The sequence below is a fragment of the Bubalus bubalis genome, chromosome 3 (assembly GCF_019923935.1).
Source record: "Bubalus bubalis isolate 160015118507 breed Murrah chromosome 3, NDDB_SH_1, whole genome shotgun sequence".
NCBI classification, from domain to species: domain Eukaryota; kingdom Metazoa; phylum Chordata; class Mammalia; order Artiodactyla; family Bovidae; genus Bubalus; species Bubalus bubalis.
Window position 1 is genome coordinate 134,346,320 of NC_059159.1, and position 19,154 is coordinate 134,365,473.

The following is a 19,154-nucleotide window of genomic DNA, read 5'->3' on the forward strand; positions in this document are numbered from 1 at the left end:
AGAAGTCTATCAAAACCAAATCCTTAAATTCATTACTGTTTGAAAGACCTTCTCTTGTCTTCATCCATTTGCTGTACCGTAACAGAAGACCATAGACTGAGGAGGCTTATAAACCACAGAAATTTATTTCTCACAGTTTTGGTGTCTGGTAAGGGCCTACTTCCTGCTTCATATATGGTTCATTTTCTTAGTGTGTCTTTCTGTGCTGGAGTGAGGGGTGAGGGAGCTCTGTGTTTCTTCTTTTTTAATATGGGCACTAACCCCATTCACAAGGGCTCCACCATCATGAGCTAATCACCACCCAAAGGCCCATCTTCTAACACCATCACATTGGACATTAAGATTTCAACACAGGGATGAGCAGGGGACCCAAATGTTCAGACCACAGCAAATATCTATTCCATGTTCAGTATAAGGTAAGAGCTTGGTAACTCATAGAATTTGGGGGGTTTATTTTTATTTTTTCTAGCAGAGGGTAGGAAATTAGGAAGTTTGCTCTTGAGTTCAGATCCCCTAGTTCATTTTTCCACCCAGAAGGATTCACTGGTCAGTAATGGCTGACCTCACCTTGCTTGGTGAGTTCCCCCATGACTGAAGGCCTCATCCGTTTTCTTAAGCTAAAATGCTAGTTGGCCTGATGAAACTGTTATACAAATGAGATCACAAACACTGCCATAAGTTCTTTTGCCTTTTATTTAACAGTTTTTTTTTTATTACTTTAAGTCTTTTAAAAAGTTTTATTATTTTATTTCTGGCTGTACTGGGTCTTCTTTGCTCTGAGGGCTTTTCTCTAGTTCTGGTGAGTGAGGGCTCCTCTCTAGTTGCCGTGTTCAGGCTTCTCGTTGTGGTGGCTTCTCTTGTTGCGGAGCATGGGCTCTAGGGCCCACAGCTTTCAGTAGGTATAATTCCTGGTTGTTGGAGTGCTGGCTCAGTAGTTGTTTCACATGGGCTTGGTTGCTTCACACAGCATGTGGGATCTTCCTAGATCAGGGATGGAACCTGTGTCTCCTGCATTCGTAGGTGGATTCTTTACCACTGAACCACCAGGGAAGCCCCATATGCCTTTTAAAATTGTGAACTGGGAGATAGATGCATCAGTAATTAAGATGTACAATAAACCAGAAGGGAAAGAGACACGTGTACCCCAGTGTTCATCGCAGCACTGTTTATAATAGCCAGGACATGGAAGCAACCTAGATGTCCATCAGCAGATGAATGGATAAGAAAGCTGTGGTACATATACACAATGGAGTATTATTACTCAGCCATTAAAAAGAATACATTTGAATCAGTTCTAATGAGGTGGATAAAACTGGAGCCTATTATACAGAGTGAAGTAAGCCAGAAAGAAAAACACCAATACAGTATACTAACGCATATATATGGAATTTAGAAAGATGGTAACAATAACCCTGTGTACGAGACAGCAAAAGAGACACTGATGTATAGATCAGTCTTATGGACTCTGTGGGAGAGGGAGAGGGTGGGAAGATTTGGGAGAATGGCATTGAAACATGTAAAATATCATGTATGAAACGAGTTTCCAGTCCAGGTTCGATGCACGATACTGGATGCTTGGGGCTGGTGCACTGGGACGACCCAGAGGGCTGGTATGGGGAGGGAGGAGGGAGGAAGGTTCAGGATGGGGAACACATGTATACCTGTGGCGGATTCATTTTGATATTTGGCAAAACTAATACAATTATGTAAAGTTTAAAAAAAAAAAAAAGATGTACAATAAAATCAAGTTCTGTACCACCTCCAGCCTTCATCATGGAGACTATATCAGTGTTCAGAAAATTTAACGGATAAGACTCAGTCCATGTGAAATGGGTCCCAGGTTTTGATGGAGGAGTGCTTATTGTAAGAAAGAAGCCACAGCATTGTGACTGTGTCTTTCCCCAGCTACTACAGAGCCAATGAAGTACAGCAGTTCAGATATTCTCGGCCATTCCGGAAAGGAGAAAAGGATCCTGACAATGAGTTTGCTGTGAGTTCACCACTTGGACCTCTAAAACAAGATTAAATTGACATCCAGAATGGAGGCTATCCACCCAACCAGCACCTACAGCAGAAATGATGGCAGCCCTGGTGTAGCAGGTCCATGTACTTATTACCTCGTCAGCAGGCTGTCCTCTCAGTGGAAAGCGCTAGACCAGGGATCCAGGAACTGGGCTCCACTCCTGAGCCTGCTACCACCACGAACTTGGTTTGAGCATGTCACACCTCTCTGGGCCTCAAATTTCCCATCAAAAAGAGTGAGGGGGACCTAACAGAGAATTCCTTTCTGCTTTAAACATATAGAATCTCTAGAGAGTCGACAAGAACCTACTGTCTAGCACAGGGAGCTCTGTTCGCAGTTCTGTAATAATCTAAATGGGAAAAGAATTTGAAAGAGAATAGATACGTGTATATGTATAGCTGAGTCACTTTGCTGTACACCTGAAACTAACACAACATTGTGTTAGTTTTGATATAAAATAAAAAATTCCCTAAATATAAAGTAAATACAAAGTAAAATAATATAAAATATTAGATAAAATTAAAATTTGTTAATATAAAATGAAAAAATGTTTAAAATAAAAATTTTAAAAATAAATCCAATAGAATCTCAACTAAACCTGAGAATTTTGCTGTTTTTCTTGGGAACTAACCAACATTTCCCACTTTCCTTCCTTCCACCAGACCATGTGGATTGAAAGGACCACATATACGACTGCCTATACCTTCCCTGGGATCCTCAAGTGGTTTGAAGTCAAACAGATCTCAATAGTAAGTCATCTGAAAGAGGAACTCAGAATATTTCTGTCTCCAAATAAAATAAGAGCCTTTGTTAAATCCCCGCTCTGGTTCTCACTAGCTCCTCCAGCCAACTTATTTTCCAAAAGAGAAATAAAAGACATGTTTGTTGAATAGAACTCCTTTGTAAAACTGATGTTACACCACCAATCCTAAAGGTTACTGCCAGTGAATGGCTCTTTTATAAGACCAAATGGCTCTTGTCTCCCCAAGGATCCTGCCAGCACCCAGAAACATTTTTTAAATTCCTCCTTAGAGTTTCCTATCAGTTACATTCTTTCCTCCAAGAATACTTCCTCTCCCTTTATTTTTCAACTCATCACATCATCATTCATCCTCGACTTTTCCATCTTCAGTTCAGTTCAGTCGCTCAGTCGTGTCCAACTCTTTGCAACCCCATGAACTGCAGCACGCCAGGCCTCACTGTCCATCACCAACTCCTGGAGTTTACCCAAACTCATGTCCATCAATTCAGTGATGCCATCCAACCATCTCATCCTCTGTTGACCCGTTTCCTCCTGCCCTCAATCTTTCCCAGCATCAGGGTCTTTTCCAATGAGTCAGCTCTTCACATCAGGTGGCCAAAGTATTGGAGTTTCAGCTTCAACATCAGTCCTTCCAGGGAACACCCAGGACTGACCTCCTTTAAGATGGACTGGTTGGATCTCCTTGCAGTCCAAGGGACTCTCAAGAGTCTTCTCCAACACTACAGTTCAAAAGCATCAATTCTTCGGCGCTCAGCTTTCTTTATAGTCCAACTCTCACATCCATCTTCAGCACTCCCCAAAACTGGTCATTTTTAGCTTTCTAATATTTATTAAGTCTGTTTTGGTTTTATCTTCCCCCAGCCCACCTACTATGGTGTGCTGTTTCTACTCTCATTCATCTCTGGCTGCTGATGTTGAAAAAGGCTCCTGATTGGCCTGACCCTGCCTGGTGGCTTCTTAGGTCTTCCCTCTCTGCCTCAGATTATGCATTCCATAATGAAAATCCAGCTGTATCATTCTCATGCTCAAAACCTTGCCATGGCTCCCCAGTGCCTAGACTAGAAAGCCCATGCTCCTAGCACATGTAGACAGGGTCTTTGGGACTAAAAGCCTCTTCTACTTGGTCTTCTATGCCTGGAACTAAATTGCTTATTCTGTGCTCATTCAACCCTCTATAACATTGGGTCATTCTCTCCAGAATGCCCTCTCCCCCACTTCTTAACCTAACTCCCATTGAGATTGAGTTTAGATACCAGCTTTTCCAGGAAGCCATTTCTGAAACTCCCAACCTGAGTTAGATGCCCTTTTTCTATGCCCTGTCAGAACCTGGGCTTATTTTAAAGAGTTACCTCCCATGCTCACTTGTCTTAAGACCTCTGCATTCTGACCTTGACCCCATAAAAATCACAAGCTCCTTCCAGCCATGTGCTCAGTTGCTCCATCGTGTCTGATTCTCTGCAACGCTATGGACTGTAGCCCACTAGGCTCCTCGGTCCATAAGCTTCTTCCAGCCGAATTGTACCTTAATCACTTTTGTAGCAATGGTTCTCAGCCCAGTGCCTGCAGAAAATAAGCAATCAAGAAATGTGTCTTGAACAAATCTGAAGTTTGAGGTGTTCCATCCCACTAGTGATAAATTACTATTTTTGAAATGTGAATATGATTTTGGACAGGAGGTCATGCTGGTTGATCATGGGTAAAGTAAAGAAGAAGGCAGTTTTTCTTGAATCTGGTTTGGAAAACATTTCCACAGAAGGAGCTCTTTCTGAATCCATATTATATCTTATTTGATTCTCATGTAAAATCCAGCTTGAATATTCTAATACATCTTATTATTTCTGACTTCTATGAACAACAGAACCCATACTAAGGTGAGTTAATGCAGGTCTGAATGTGTGACTTCCAGAATCTCTTAGCTTTTCTCATGGAAGGAGCATGAAACCTCTTAGCAGTGAGTATTGTTGGTTGTGCCCAAATGTCTTGGGTCACATATATTGCTCCCCTCTTGTTGTTGATCATCTCAAAAATCTCTTAAGAAAGACTTGCCTAAGAAACAACCATTCTTACAGCTCCAATTTTGTCTTCTCAAAATTTCCGTAGACACTTTGCCCCAAGAAATAATCATTACCATAACTCCAATTTTTAAATCATCCTTGTACTTTCTGAGAAGATTTTAAACAGCTTAGCAAAGAAAATGAGTGTCTTCTAAGTAAATCACAAATTAAAATTCTACTTACTCCTAGTTTTTACTGTTTAGCCATTTGTTTTCATCTTGCTCTCTGATTCCATACATTCTGAGTGTTCAATGGATTTATAATGTATAAATAAAAATAGCTGTCATTTATGAAATCATGTAAAAGTGTTAAACTATATTGAGAAAGTAGCTTATCTTGCAGCTTACCAACACCATTTCAAGTAAGTGTTCTATCCTTATTAATAAACATGATCTTGACAAGCAAAACATCACTCCTCCATAGCTTGGTGGGAATTGTGTTCCTGTTGAGTGGAAGGCTTAGGCTTTTTCCAGAAGTGACCATGGAGCTCGGTGTCTCTCTTCTCCCATGTGCTCTGTCCACAGGAGGAAATCAGTCCTCTGGAGAATGCCATCGAAACCATGGAGCTCACCAATGAGAAGATCAGCAACTGTGTCCAGCAGCATGCCTGGGACCGGTCCCTCTCTGTGCATCCCCTCTCCATGCTGCTCAATGGCATCGTGGACCCAGCTGTCATGGGAGGCTTCTCTAACTATGAGAAGGTAGGTGGGCTGCATCCTGGGAACCCCACAGGGCCAACAGGTCGGGAGTGTCTCTCCCTCCTTCTCCAGTGGCATTGTGCAGCTGGCGAATTAGTTTCTTACAATTTCTCTGAGAGGTATCCATGCTCCCCACTTTAGGAATGGGCAAATGAAATGAATGGAAAGCTTCTCCCTGAACTCACACCTCCTAGAGACCATTAGCCCCAGCCAGGGTCAGGCCAGTGTCTGGTAGAGTCACGAAAAGATCAGCCTGGTGGACTTCTGCTTGATTCACTACCTATGAATTCCACCCCCTACTCCCTCTCTCCTCTGGAAGGTAGAAAGCTTTCTAGTGGACTCTAGACCTGAGGATGCCCTAGAAAGGAAGCAGCGTCTGTGGGAAACACAGAGCCACACTCTATTTGAAACTAGATTCTAGGAATCCCTGCCCTGACATGTTGTGCAATTGGTTGCATGGACAAATGCTGGCCCTGGCTCTACAGTTAAATTAGTTCAAGAAAGAGTCTTATCTGTTACTCTAGAAATGCATGAATGGAATGCTCACCGTGTGGGAATCCACTGTATAGGGTTTGGGTGAAGCACCATTTAACTGGAGGTAATGCATTCAGTCATTCAGGTCAAGAAGTAACAATTAGAACTGGACGTGGAACAACAGACTGGTTCCAAATAGGAAAAGGAGTACCTCAAGGCTGTATATTGTCACCCTGCTTATTTAACTTATATGCAGAGTACATCATGAGAAACGCTGGGCTGGAAGAAGCACAAGCTGGAATCGAGATTGCCAGGAGAAATATTAATAACCTCAGATATGCAGACGACACCACCCTTATGGCAGAAAGTGAAGAGGAACTAAAAAGCCTCTTGATGAAAGTGAAAGAGGAGAGTGAAAAAGTTGGCTTAAAGCTCAACATTCAGAAAACTAAGATCATGGCATGCGGTCCCATCACTTCATGGGAAATAGATGGGGAAACAGTGGAAACAGTGTCAGACTTTATGTTTTTGGCCTCCAAAATCACTGCAGATAGTGACTGCAGCCATGAAATTAAAAGACGCTTACTCCTTGGAAGGAAAGTTATGACCAACCTAGATAGCATATTCAAAAGCAGAGATATTACTTTGCCAACAAAGGTCTGTCTAGTCAAGGCTATGGTTTTTCCAGTGGTCATGTATGGATGTGAGAGTTGGATTATAAAGAAAGCTGAGTGCCAAAGTATTGATGCTTTTGAACTGTGGTGTTGGAAAAGACTCTTGAGAGTCCCTTGGACTGCAAGGAGATCCAACCAGTCCATCCTAAAGGAGATCAGTCCTGGGTGTTCACTGGAAGGACTGATGCTGAAGCTGAAACTCCAATACTTTGGCCACCTGATGCGAAGAACTGACTCATTGGAAAAGACCCTGATGCTGGGAGGGATTGGGGGCAGGAGGAGAAGGGAACGACGGAGGATGAGATGGCTGGATGGCATCACCGACTCAATGAACATGAGTCTCAGTGAACTCTGGGAGTTGGTGATAGACAGGGAGGCCTGAAGTGCTGTGATTCATGGGGTCGCAAAGAGTCAGACACGACTGAGCAACTGAACTGAACTGAATGCATTCAGTATATATAATTAATAGAGGGTTTTTAATTGTTAGGTGTGGTTTCAGTGGCTAGATAATTTGGGAGTCTTCCTGAAAACTTTTCCCCGGGTGTCTTAGACAGTAAAGACGGCCTGCAATGAAGGAGGTCCGGATTGAATCCTCGAGTTGGGAAAATCCCCTGGAAAAGGGAATGGCAACCCATTCCAGTATTCTCACCTGGAGGATTCCATGGACAGAGAAGCCTTGGGGGCTACAATCCATGAGGTTGCAAAGAGTTGGACACGACTGAGGGACTAATGCTTCTTGAATATAAATATAACAAGTAACACCCCTGTCGAGTAGCACAGAAAATGAGGGGGAAGAAAAGGAGACAGATGGGAAGTACAAGCAGAGGTTAAATGGGCTGATTCTCTTAACAGTAAGTCCCCTACATATGAACAAGTTCCATTCCAAGAGCATGTGTGTGAATGCAATTTTTTTGTTAAATCCAGTAAAGGTAGCCGAGGTACCCAACTAACACAATCAGCTATACAGTACTATAATGGTTTATAATACTTTTCACACAAATAACACATGTAAACAAACAGGAAAAATGTTTTTAATCTTACAGTACGGACCTTGAAAGTATAGTAGTACTCGCCACATTACAGCTGTCTTACACTTGCTTCCAGACATCCTGGGCTTCAAATGATGATCCTGTACTAGTGTACTCTGTACAGTACAGTACACAGAAGCACGGCCACCTGTAGAGGACGCACGCAGATGACAGTGCACACCAGACACACGAACTAGCTCGTGTGATTGGACATGTGAATGCATGTTCACATCTTTGAAAGTTTGCAGCGTGCAGGTTCCTGTATTTACATTTGTACCCAATGCCCTGGGAAGATGAGGGGCTTCAGAATCAGTCACTGCTGTGACCCAGTTCTGGCTTTCCATTGGCTGCTGTGTGTTCTTGGGCAAGATACTTAGCTTCTCTTGAGCCCCGGTTTCATATTTGGAAAAAGTAAGGAAAATACATAACTGGCAAGAGCGATGTGGGGAATGGAGTCGTCCTGTCTGTAAGAAACTTTCTACAGCACCTGCCATGTGGTAGAGGCTTGATCAGTGTCAGTTTTCTTCTGTCTCTCTCTGCCTATTAGGGATGAAACGTGTGATTTGAATGTTCTTGATAAGTTGGGTTTCCCACTGCTCTGGGTCTGTTGTTGCAAAGATCTTTTTTCTTCTGTCCTCTCTTCCTTTCTCTTCTCTCGGCCTTTTTTAGTCTTATTATTCTCAGCAGCTAGTAAGGACTCAAAACCAGAGAGCAATTCTAGTTTGCCCATGTGAGGGTTCAGTAATAATTTCAAGTGTTTCTATGGAATTCAATATTAGGACCCAAAAGGCAATACTATTTTTTAAATACTATAATGATTTCAGTGTGTGTTTTTTCCTATTAGCTATCTGGCACAAATTTTAATGTGTCTTTCCAAGTATTCTTTTTTTTTTCAGAACGCCCTAAACTCTGATTTATATATGCCAATATTGGTGACTATTATATAATTTTATTTTAATTTTTTTATTGTGAAAGTCAAATAATATAAAACATACTATTTTAACCATATTTAACTGTACAGTTCAGTGGCACTAAGTACATTTACATCTCACCATCATCCATCTGCTGAATTTTTCACTTTTCTAAACTGAAACTCTGTCCCCCATTAAACACTAACTCCTCATCCCCACATCCTCTGGTCCCTGGCATCTACCAGTGTACTTTCTAACTCCATGAATTTGACGATTACAGGTATCTTCTGTAAGTGGAATCAAGCAGCCTTTGTCTGTGCCTCGTTGTGCTGTGCTTAGTGGCCCAGTCATGTCCAACTCTTTGCGACTCCATGGACTGTAGCCGCCAGGCTTCTCTGTCCATGGAAATTCTCCAGACAAGAATACTGGAGTTGGTTGCCATTTCCTTCTCCAGGAGTTCTTCCCAACCCAGGAATTGAACCTGAGTTTCCCGCATTGCAGGCACATTCTTTACCCTCTGAGCCACCAGGGAAGCCCTCATTGTTGTGACTATTATATAATTTTATATGAAGTTTTTTTCCAGTATGACCATCTTCAAATTAAAATGAAAAGAGAAAGGAAGTATATATAAACAAATTTATTTCAAGAACTTTTCAAAAACAGTAGTTTATACTTTTCATTAATATATATGACTTTGTATATTTTTCAGTATAAGAAAAGAGTAAATTCATGGATCACCTTGAGCTATTGCAGTCATTTGGGAATTCCATCATTACCAGTTTGATACAGGTGACCTATTTTAGCACAGCTCTTTAATCAGTGCCTTAGTCATTGGGACCTAGGAGCCATTTACTGTAATTTATCAGCCCTTTGTGGTGTGAGGCAGGACTCTGCTAGAAAAATTAATTTCAGAGCACTTTGCTCTGGTGATCCGTGATTCAACTGATGCTTTGGGAATTTTAGGGAGTATTATAGGTTAAAAAAAATAACCTTTCAAAAATATAAACTATCTGTATTTTTTAAATATTTTATTTGTTTTTGGCTGTGCTGGGTCTTTGTTGCTGTACAGGCTTTTCTCTAATTGTGGCGAGTAGGGGCTACTCTCTAGTTGGTGATTCTCAGGTTTCTCGTTGCAATGACTTCTCTTTTCATGGAGGACAGGCTCTAGGACATGCAGGCTTCAGTAGTTGCGGCCCATGGGCTCTAGAGCACAGGCTAAGTAGTTGTGGCTCACCAACTTAGTCGTTCCCTGGCGTGTGGGATCTTCCCAGACATGGGATTGAACCCAGGCCTCCTGCATTGGCATGTGGATTCTTTACCACTGAGCCATCAAGGAAGCCCCGAACTACATGTATTTTTTAAATTATTTATTTATTTGGCTATGCCTGGTCTTAGATGTGGCATGCAGGATCTTTTTAGTTGCAGCTTGCAGTTCCCTGACCAGTGATGGAGATGGGGCTCCTTCTATTGGAAGCACAGAGTCTTAGCCACTGGACCACCAGGGAAGTCCCAAGTACATATATTTTGAAAGGTGGCTGAAGATTTAACCAAATACTTAAATACTTCATTTAGATTGATAATCCCTCTAAATATGAATCTGCTATAACAAGCTGCCCCATAAATGTCCCGTTTCCTTTTTGTGATTCTTGGATTCCATACATTTATATTCTCTGTCGTATTCGTTTCCTAGGGCTGCCATAACAAAATACCACCAACAGCATGGCTTAAAACAATAGGGATTGACTTCTTCACAGTCTGAAAGCAAGGTGTCTGTAGCATCAGTTCCCTCTGAGGCCTGTGAAGATGAGTCTGCTCCCTGCGTCTCTCCTGGCTTCTGTGGGCTACTGGCTGCCTTTGCTTTATTAAAAAAAAAAATTGATTTATTTTTGGCTGTCTTGAGTCTTTGTTGCTTCGAGGGCTTTTCCTCTAGTTGTGGAGAGCAGAAGCTACTCTCTAGTTGTGGTGCATGCACTTCTCATTGTGGTGGCTTCTCTTGTTGGGGTGAGTGGACTCTAGGGCTCATGGGCTTCAATAGTTGTAGCGCTAGTAAGGTCAGCAGTTGCAGCTCTTGTGCTCTGGAGCAGGGGCTCAGTAGTTGTGATGCATAAGCTTAGCTGCCTCGCAGCATGTGGAATCTTCACCAACCAGGGATCGAACCCATGTCCCCTGCATTGGCAGGCAGATTGTTAACCACAAGACCACCAAGGAAGTCCTGCAGGCAACTTTTGGCATCCCTTGCCTTATAGACTACTGTCTTCTCCTTGTCCCGTCACGTGGTGTTCTCTCTGTGTATAGGTATCTGTCTTCTCATGTCCCCTCCTTGTAAGGAAACCAGTTAGACACCAGTGTCTAAGGGTTCCTCCTACTCTAATATGACCTCATCTTGACCTCTGCAGTTAGTCTGTGACCATATGAGGTCACTTCCCAAGGTCCCAGGCTTAGGACTTCAACCTGTGCCTTGGGGATGGGGACACAGTTCAACCAATCAAGGAAAAATATTGCACATACTCTGTTTCCCACAGAAAATGCGCTGACCCCTTTTATAACTGTATCCTACAGTTTTTGGAACTCTTGGATCTCATGTAATGGGGTGGTCCTTCTAAGGAGTGGAGGAAAAGAGTAAGGGGGAAATTTGAAGATCTCTGAAAGCATTCTTAGAAATGATGGTTATGGTATAGGGAGGAAATAGACAACTCCAGTTTGGAACTCTGTTGGAGCATAAATGTTCACCACAGACTTTGGTGTTTCTCCCCTAATGAATTCTGTCTTTAACATGGTCTTGCATGTAACACCTATGTTTGTAGGTTGAATTTGGGTTTATTTTCTTATCATAGGGCCATTACATCAGTGTTTATTGATGATGTCATGGGTGACGTGGTCTTGAAATACCATAATAAATGCAACCTGCATTTACCTGCACTTAATATTTTCAAAACCATTCCACATCTATAGCATTTCTCATTTTTTCCTTAAAAATAGCCTTTCAGATTGATGATGAGTATAAGTGTTAAAACTTTTGCAGGTCTTCAGGAATTGTGATACAGTCTGCAAGGCAGGAAAACTCTCAGCCACATCTTCAGCCTGTTAATTTTTTGCTCTTTTATAAATCTAGGCATTTAGTCTCATGAACAAATTTTTGATATTGTCACTTGGTCTTTTCTTAGTTCTCTGGGGAACTTATTTTAATGAATGACATTCTCCGCTGGTGCTGTTGATTTGATGTGTGTATGTAGCTATGGTTAAGAATGTCCTCTTGCTAGGAATTGCATGATTCCAGAAAGACTACAAAATACTCCATTCCTTTTTGAATTGTCCACTCTGGTGGTTTAAGGGCTATCCCAAGAATGGAATTTATGTTTACTTAATCATTCCTGGTTCACCGGAGGAACAGAGGATATGTTTCCCCCCTTCCCATTTCCTTCCCCTTCCTTTCAGGGTCACATATACAGATAGGAATGCATTCTAATCAATACTTGCCAATGCTCTCCTTTTAGGCATTTTTTACAGATAAGTACTTGCAGGAGCATCCTGAAGACCTGGAGAAGATTGAGCTGCTAAAGCGACTAATAGCATTGCAGGTATGTCCAGGGAAGGTGGGGGTACAGCACTCCATGCTCCTTGGGTGACAGCCTTGCATGATACTCTCTAGGGCAGCGATCCCCAACCTTTTTGGCACCAGGGACCAGTTCTGTGGACAACAATTTCTCCTCACATCGGGGTTGGGAGTGATAGTTTTGGAATAATTCAAGCTCATTGCATTTATTGTGCACTTTATTCCTTTTATCAGTACATCAGCTCCACCTCAGATTATCAGCCATTAGACCAGAGGTTGAAGACCCCTTGCTCTGGGGCATCCATTACAAGCCCCCATTTAGGGTTCCTTTTTTATTTAAACTCTTAGAATCACAACCTATCTTATTTATTTGGCAAAGTGACACAGAAAGAGCATTTCATTAGACGGTACAATGTTGAGAGTGGTCTTCTTAGCAGGGAGATTAAGCTCCCCCAATTGATTTACTGGCATGTGTTTCCATCTGAGAATTGTTGGTCTCAGTTTCTGTCTCTCATTACCTCTGTAAACAGTGGGAGGAAATGCAGTCATACAGGTCAGTCCAGGGTGACACCTATCAGTTGCCCCTGCCTAGAAAGGTCCCCAGGCTCATGTGGGTTTGCCTTACTTGGTCCCCTGGTTACTTGTGTCCTAGGTGTGTGAATGCCTCTGCGTCTTTAACCCAAGGGCATCTGGTTCCCAAGCCCTGTGCTAAGAAATAGCGTTTTCATTTGATCTGTTCTATGTCTATCAGTTGACCTGTCTACCCCCACCGTCCATCCTCTCCCAGCCTCAAAATCTGAATCATCCCTCTTCCTAAACCTCATCCCATTCCTCTCATGCCTTTTTCCCCAGATGCCTCTGCTGACAGAGGGGATTCGCATCCATGGGGAGAAGCTGACGGAGCAACTGAAGCCACTGCATGACCGGTTGTCTTCCTGCTTCCGGGAACTCAAGGAAAAAGTGGAAAAGCGCTACGGGGTTATAACACTGGTAGGCTTTGTCTCAACAGCCTATGAGCTTTTCTTATTCCTGACCTTTTTCTAGTCTCTTCTACTGTTTGTGATACTGATCCTTTTTTCAGATGCCAAAATAGTCAAAGTAGACTAGGAATGGCTTGAACAGACAGGGTGGGAGAGGGAGGGCCGGGTCTGAAAGGCATGGTTTGTTCTTGATGACCTTCAACTGTTGTGTAGGACAGTGGTTCTCAAACTTGAATGACCATCAGAACAACCTGGAAGGCTCACGAAGACACAGATTGCTGGGCCATGTTCCCTGGGATTTTCATTCACTTGGTCTGGGGTGAGGCCCAAGAATTGGCATTTCCAGCATGCACCAGGTGGTGCTGTGGGACCAAGGACCACATTGTGGAAACCACACTACTAGAAACTGGAATTTCCTAATCCCAGACTCTACTTATTTGTGTCCTATCTAGTCCAACTCATAGTTTTTCCTAATCTTTTTTTTTAATATTATTTTTTGTTTTGGTGAAATATTCACACCCTTTGCACCTTTGAAGAGGAGAAAGAATTGTGAGTTACATTTGACAATGCATGTAGCTGATTTCATGATTTTTTAAGGACAGTTGTAACATTTCTCACTCTGGCTGGTGGCTCAGTCAGTTAAGAATCCACCTGCAATGCAGGAGGCCTGAGTTCTATCCCTGGGTTGGAAAAATCCCCTGGAGAAGGAAATAGCAACCCATTCCAGTATTCTTCCTTGGGAAATCCCATGGACAGAGGAGCCTGGCAGGCTACAGTCCACAGGGTCACAAGAGTCGGACACAACTTAGCGAGTAAACCTAACATTTCTCACAGCTAAAATTTTATTTTTTTCCTTCCAAGAAATTAGGTGGAGGGGTACATGGGCCAACCTTTTCTCTTCTACAGTTGATGGTATGCTTGGTTCCATCTTCATTTAGCTGTCCTTTTTAAACATATCCTACTTTCTTCAAAAGATGTATTCTTGAACTCCAGATTTTTAAAAACTCTCTTTCCTCAAATCGTAGCTCTGAATTTCTTTTCATGTATTGCTGTTCCCCAATTCCCACGCCTCCATCTCTATTTCCTTTTTCTCCCAAGTGTCTTTTTGATCCTCTCTCATAGTCATCCAAGTGTTTAGTCAGGCCTTCCTATGAATTTACCTCCTAACCTGCTGCCAGTTTTCTTTTAGGAACATTTGTCTTTTACACAAATTCCTAGATGGCAAAGACTTGGCTTTCACTCAGTGAATTTAGTTTTTATTAGACCCAAGTCAGTATTAAGATTTGGATTTGATATGGTGGCCTATGGGGATAATCAGTCCTACCAAAGACATGTCTTACGACAGAAGATCCATGCTCCTTTACTTCCTAAGATTCACCAGGATAAGCTTTAGGTTTATAGTTTCAATCTTAAACTCTTCTGTTATTCCAGTATTTGTTTTTTTAAGTGCCCTCTTTCAGAAGCTAAGTTGGAGAAGCAGACAAAGGGTTTTGCTATCCTATTGATGGGTAATGAACATCTTGGGTTTTCCCTTCTCATGGGACTGACAGAAAATGAGGGTGAATTTTTCTCTAGTCTTAGAAACAAGGCAGGTTTAACCTAAGTTGTGTCTGTAACTAAGAATAAAAGGTAGTAGGGGAGGACTACAAAAGGGGAGTGAGGGAGGAATGGATTGGGAGTTTGGGGTTAGCAGATGCATGCAAATTATTATATGTAGAATGGATAAACAACCAGGACCTACTGTATAGCACAGGAAACTATACTCAATATCCTGTGATAAGCCATAATGGAAAAGAATATATATATATATATAGTGTGTATGTGTGTATGTGTGTATATATATATATAGTGTGTGTGTGTATATATATATATATATCAGTCAGTTCAGTCGCTCAGTTGTTTCTGACTCTGTGACCCCATGGACTGCAGCACGCCAGGCCTCCCTGTCCATTACCAACTCCCGGAGCCTGCTCAAACTCATGTCCATTGAGTTGGTGATGCCATCCAGCCATCTCATCCTCTATTGTCCCCTTCTCCTCCTGCCTTCAGTCTTACCCCACATTAGGGTCTTTTCCAGTGAGTCAGTTCTTCTCATCAGGTGGCCAAAGTATTGGAGCTTCAGCGTCAGTCCTTCCAATGAATTTATTTATATATATGTGTGTGTGTGTGTGTGTATATATATATCTGAATCACTTTGCTGTACATCAGAAGCTTAACAACATTGTAAATCAACTATACTTTAACAAAATAAATGTAGAGTTGAAAATATCTCATTATATCATAATAAGCAAAATAGTATGTCAATAAAATCTTTCCAACTACAGAAGAAGAATATAGTATTTGTAGTATTTAACAGCCAATGAAGCACAGGTACCAACATATCAGGATGGGGTCCCAGCACTGACACAGATGGGACTGGCCATAAACCAGTGGGAGCTGCGCCAGTTGCTAGGGGCTTAATTCCAGGCCAGCTAACCATGAGGGGTCATGTCTCCTTCAGCCACCCAACTTGACCGACCGGAAGCAAAGCCGCACAGGATCTGTGATGATCCCCTACATCATGTCGTCCACACTGCGGAGATTGTCCATCACCTCAGTGGCTTCCTCTGTGATCTCCACCTCTTCTAACTCCTCTGATAACGCTCCTTCCAGACCAGGATCTGATGGGTAAGGCTTTGATCTCTAATTGCCAAGAAGGATGGGTAAATCTTTCCTAATGTTTGCCTTTGGTCACCCAAGTGAAACTTGGTCAATGTGGATATGTCATCTTCATAGGAAAATAACTCACAGTACCTGGGTTATTAGTTTTGGGATCTTTCTCATCATCTTCCTCATGAGAAATATCATTATTTACATGATACTAACAACAGTTATGAAGAATAGAAAAAAAAAATCACCCATAATCCTGTCACACCCTATCAACCCACCCAGTCATATCCTAGTTTGTCTCACAATAATTTCTAGTTATTGCTTGCCTTTTGTTTTTCATTATTTCAATTAAAATTTTTTTTGGCTGGACCAGGTGGCATATGGGATCTCAGTTCCTTGCCCAGGGATTGAACCTGGGCCATGGCAGTGAAAGCTGGGAATCCTGACCAGTAGGCCAGTGGAGAAATCCTTCATTATTTCAATTTTTAAAAATAACTTAAAAATTTATTTCATGAATAGGAAATATAATCACATATGAAATTTGAAAGGTATGAAAGGGTATATCATGAAAAAAATCTCCCATCAGTCCCAGACTCCCAGCTTATCGGTACCACTCTCCAGAGGCCAGTGATATTGTCTTCAGGTTTTGTTGTGTTTTCTGGCTGCACTGCTAGACATGTAGCTCTTTCATTCCCTGACCAGGGATTGAACTCATGTCCCCTGTGTTGGAAGCTTTTTATCTGTACAGAAGCAGTTCCTAAATATATATCCTTTCCCACATGTTTTTGATTTATAAATGGTGGTATATAATACTCTATCTGCCTTGCTTTTTTCACTTACTAGATCTGGAAGTCATTCCATTTCAGAACAAAGAGAGCCTCCTCTTTTCTTTGAGGTTAGATATCTCATGATACACCTACACCATAATACACTCCATCATTGTTTCCTGATGGACATTTGATTGATTTAAGCCTTTTACTATCACAGTAGTGATAGCAGTGAATGATCTTCAATATATATTATTTTGGGGGTGGGATGAAGGGAGACTGGGATTGACATATACACATTATTGATGCTATGTATAAAATAGATAGCTAATGAGAATCTACCGTATAGCACAGGGAACTCTACTCGGTGCTCTGTGGTCAGCTAATTGGGAAGAAATCCGAAAAAGGGGATATATGTATACAAATAGCGGATTCACTTTGCTGTACAGCAGAAACTAACACAACATTGTAAAGCACCTATATCCAATAAAAAATAATTTTAAAAAAGAATGGAAAAAAATTACTTTGTAAATATTTAATTTTATCAATATAAGAAAAAGTTAAGAAGTGAAATTACTGTTAAACATATATAGCTGAAGTTCTCAAAATTATTCCTGAAATGACTTTCACAGAGATTATAACCATTTATAGTCCCACCAGCAATATGCAAGGGTGCCTGGCCACTCACACCTTGCCACCAAATTGTGTATCATCAGGCCTTTTCATTTTTGCCAGTCTGATAGGTGGAAATGTTTTCTTGGCGTGGGGACTGTGTTTTGTTGCACTTGTGGTTTTCTTTCTCTTGTATGAAATTGAGCATTTTTTTCATTTGTTTAGTAGCTTGTGTGTATTTTATTTTCTGTGAACTGTGGTTACACATGTACATTTTCTGTTGGATTCTGGCCCTTTGTGTTGAGCTGAAATATTACCCCGATTTTTGTCTTTTGACTTTGCTTCTAAATTTTTATTTAGTTGCACTGATTTTTGTTTAAATGCAGTCAAATACCTTAATACTTGATTTTATGACTTCTGGATTTTACATCATGGTTAAAATCCTTCCCTACTGTAAGACTATGAAAAACTAATTTTACAGTTTCACTATTTATAATAAAATATATGATTCTTTTGGAGAAGGCAATGGCACCCCACTCCAGTACTCTTGCCTAGAAAATCCTATGGACGGAGGAGCCTGGTAGGCTGCAGTCCATGGGGTCGCTGAGGATCGGACACGACTGAGCGACTTCACTTTCACTTTTCACTTTCATGCACTGGAGAAGGAAATGGCAACCCACTCCAGTGTTCTTGCCTGGAGAATCCCAGGGACGGCGGAGCCTGGTGGGCTGCCGTCTATGGGGTCGCGCAGAATCGGACATGACTGAAGTGACTTAGCAGCAGCAGCATGATTGTTTTAAATTTATTCTACTATAAGGTATGAAGTATAGAGCCAATTTTTTTCCATGCTTGGCTCGCCTATAATGTTAAGTGAGCAAACCATCTTTTCTCTACTGATTTGAAATGGCCTCCTTATTTAAAAAAAAAAAAAAAATTCAAATTCTAGTATGTTCTTCAGGTTATTCATGGACTTTCCCCCCATTTCTTAGACCTACCTATATGGTTCATGCACTTCTGCTAATTCAGTCTTATTTACTGTATATCTTAAAGGGTTTTAAGTGTCTAATAGCTTTTTTCAGAATTTGCCTGGCTAGTTTTACTCAGTGCTTGTTTTTGGATTAACTTGTTTAGAATCCTGTTGTTATTTTTATTGAGATATGTTACATTTATGGATTGAGTTTATGGCTTTTTGATATTCAACCTTCCTTACTGGAAATGTGGAGTGCCTTTCCATGTGATCAAACTTAAAATATTTTAAAGGCGTGAATTCATAATTGTGTTCAAATAGAAAAGCATTGGATGTACCGTTTTGCGACCTACTGCTTAATTTTATATAAATGATGAATACTTAACATCACTGTGAATTTTAATGTTGAATATAAGTTAAATATTTTGACTTAAAACTTAATTTATAATCTTTTAATTCCATGCTATAATAGCCATACCACAAAAATAACCTGTTCAAATGGTCTTCTACCTGGAAATTAAATGTTTTTTATTTCGTAAATTATTTATCCATCCTTTTACATTGACATAGATATCTTTACATAGTTGCAATTATCACATGGATAGAGTTTGGTAATTTGCCTTTTCCTCTTTGTCTTTTTATTATAAGCACTATCCATGGTGCTATATAATATTAAGATTTTTTTCATCATTTTTGATGGCTGTTTATCATTGCAGCATATGAATGTGCCATAATTAATTCTTCTCCCTATAATGGGATATTTTAGCTGTGTCACTCTAAACAGATAATCATAAAAGTTCATTATAAATTTAATATAAAAGCATTTAGGTTGTATCAATATAAAATGCATTTATATTATTAGTAGCATGTATTTGTGTACATTTAGCTTTATGATCACTTAAGATATATTCTCATATCATTTCTAAGCCTTTTGGTTAACATGGAGTATAGGATGCACTTCTAAAAGCAGGTATGACCTATTCAGGAGAGGTATTTTTTTT

At 40.9% G+C, this 19,154-nt stretch overlaps 1 protein-coding gene across 3 annotated transcripts in view; it reads left to right on the plus strand.

The window, feature by feature from the left end:
- The window catches only part of DOCK5 (dedicator of cytokinesis 5), a 281,525-nt gene that overhangs the window by 251,882 nt on the left and 10,489 nt on the right, over window positions 1-19,154 (plus strand). For all 3 annotated transcript variants that reach the window (XM_044940174.2, XM_044940173.2, XM_025281882.3), the window contains exons 43-48: window positions 1,906-1,990; window positions 2,686-2,772; window positions 5,365-5,541; window positions 12,120-12,203; window positions 13,031-13,168; window positions 15,659-15,825. In XM_044940174.2, coding sequence (XP_044796109.2) covers window positions 1,906-1,990; window positions 2,686-2,772; window positions 5,365-5,541; window positions 12,120-12,203; window positions 13,031-13,168; window positions 15,659-15,825 — 738 coding nt within the window. The remainder of the gene's footprint in view (window positions 1-1,905; window positions 1,991-2,685; window positions 2,773-5,364; window positions 5,542-12,119; window positions 12,204-13,030; window positions 13,169-15,658; window positions 15,826-19,154) is intronic.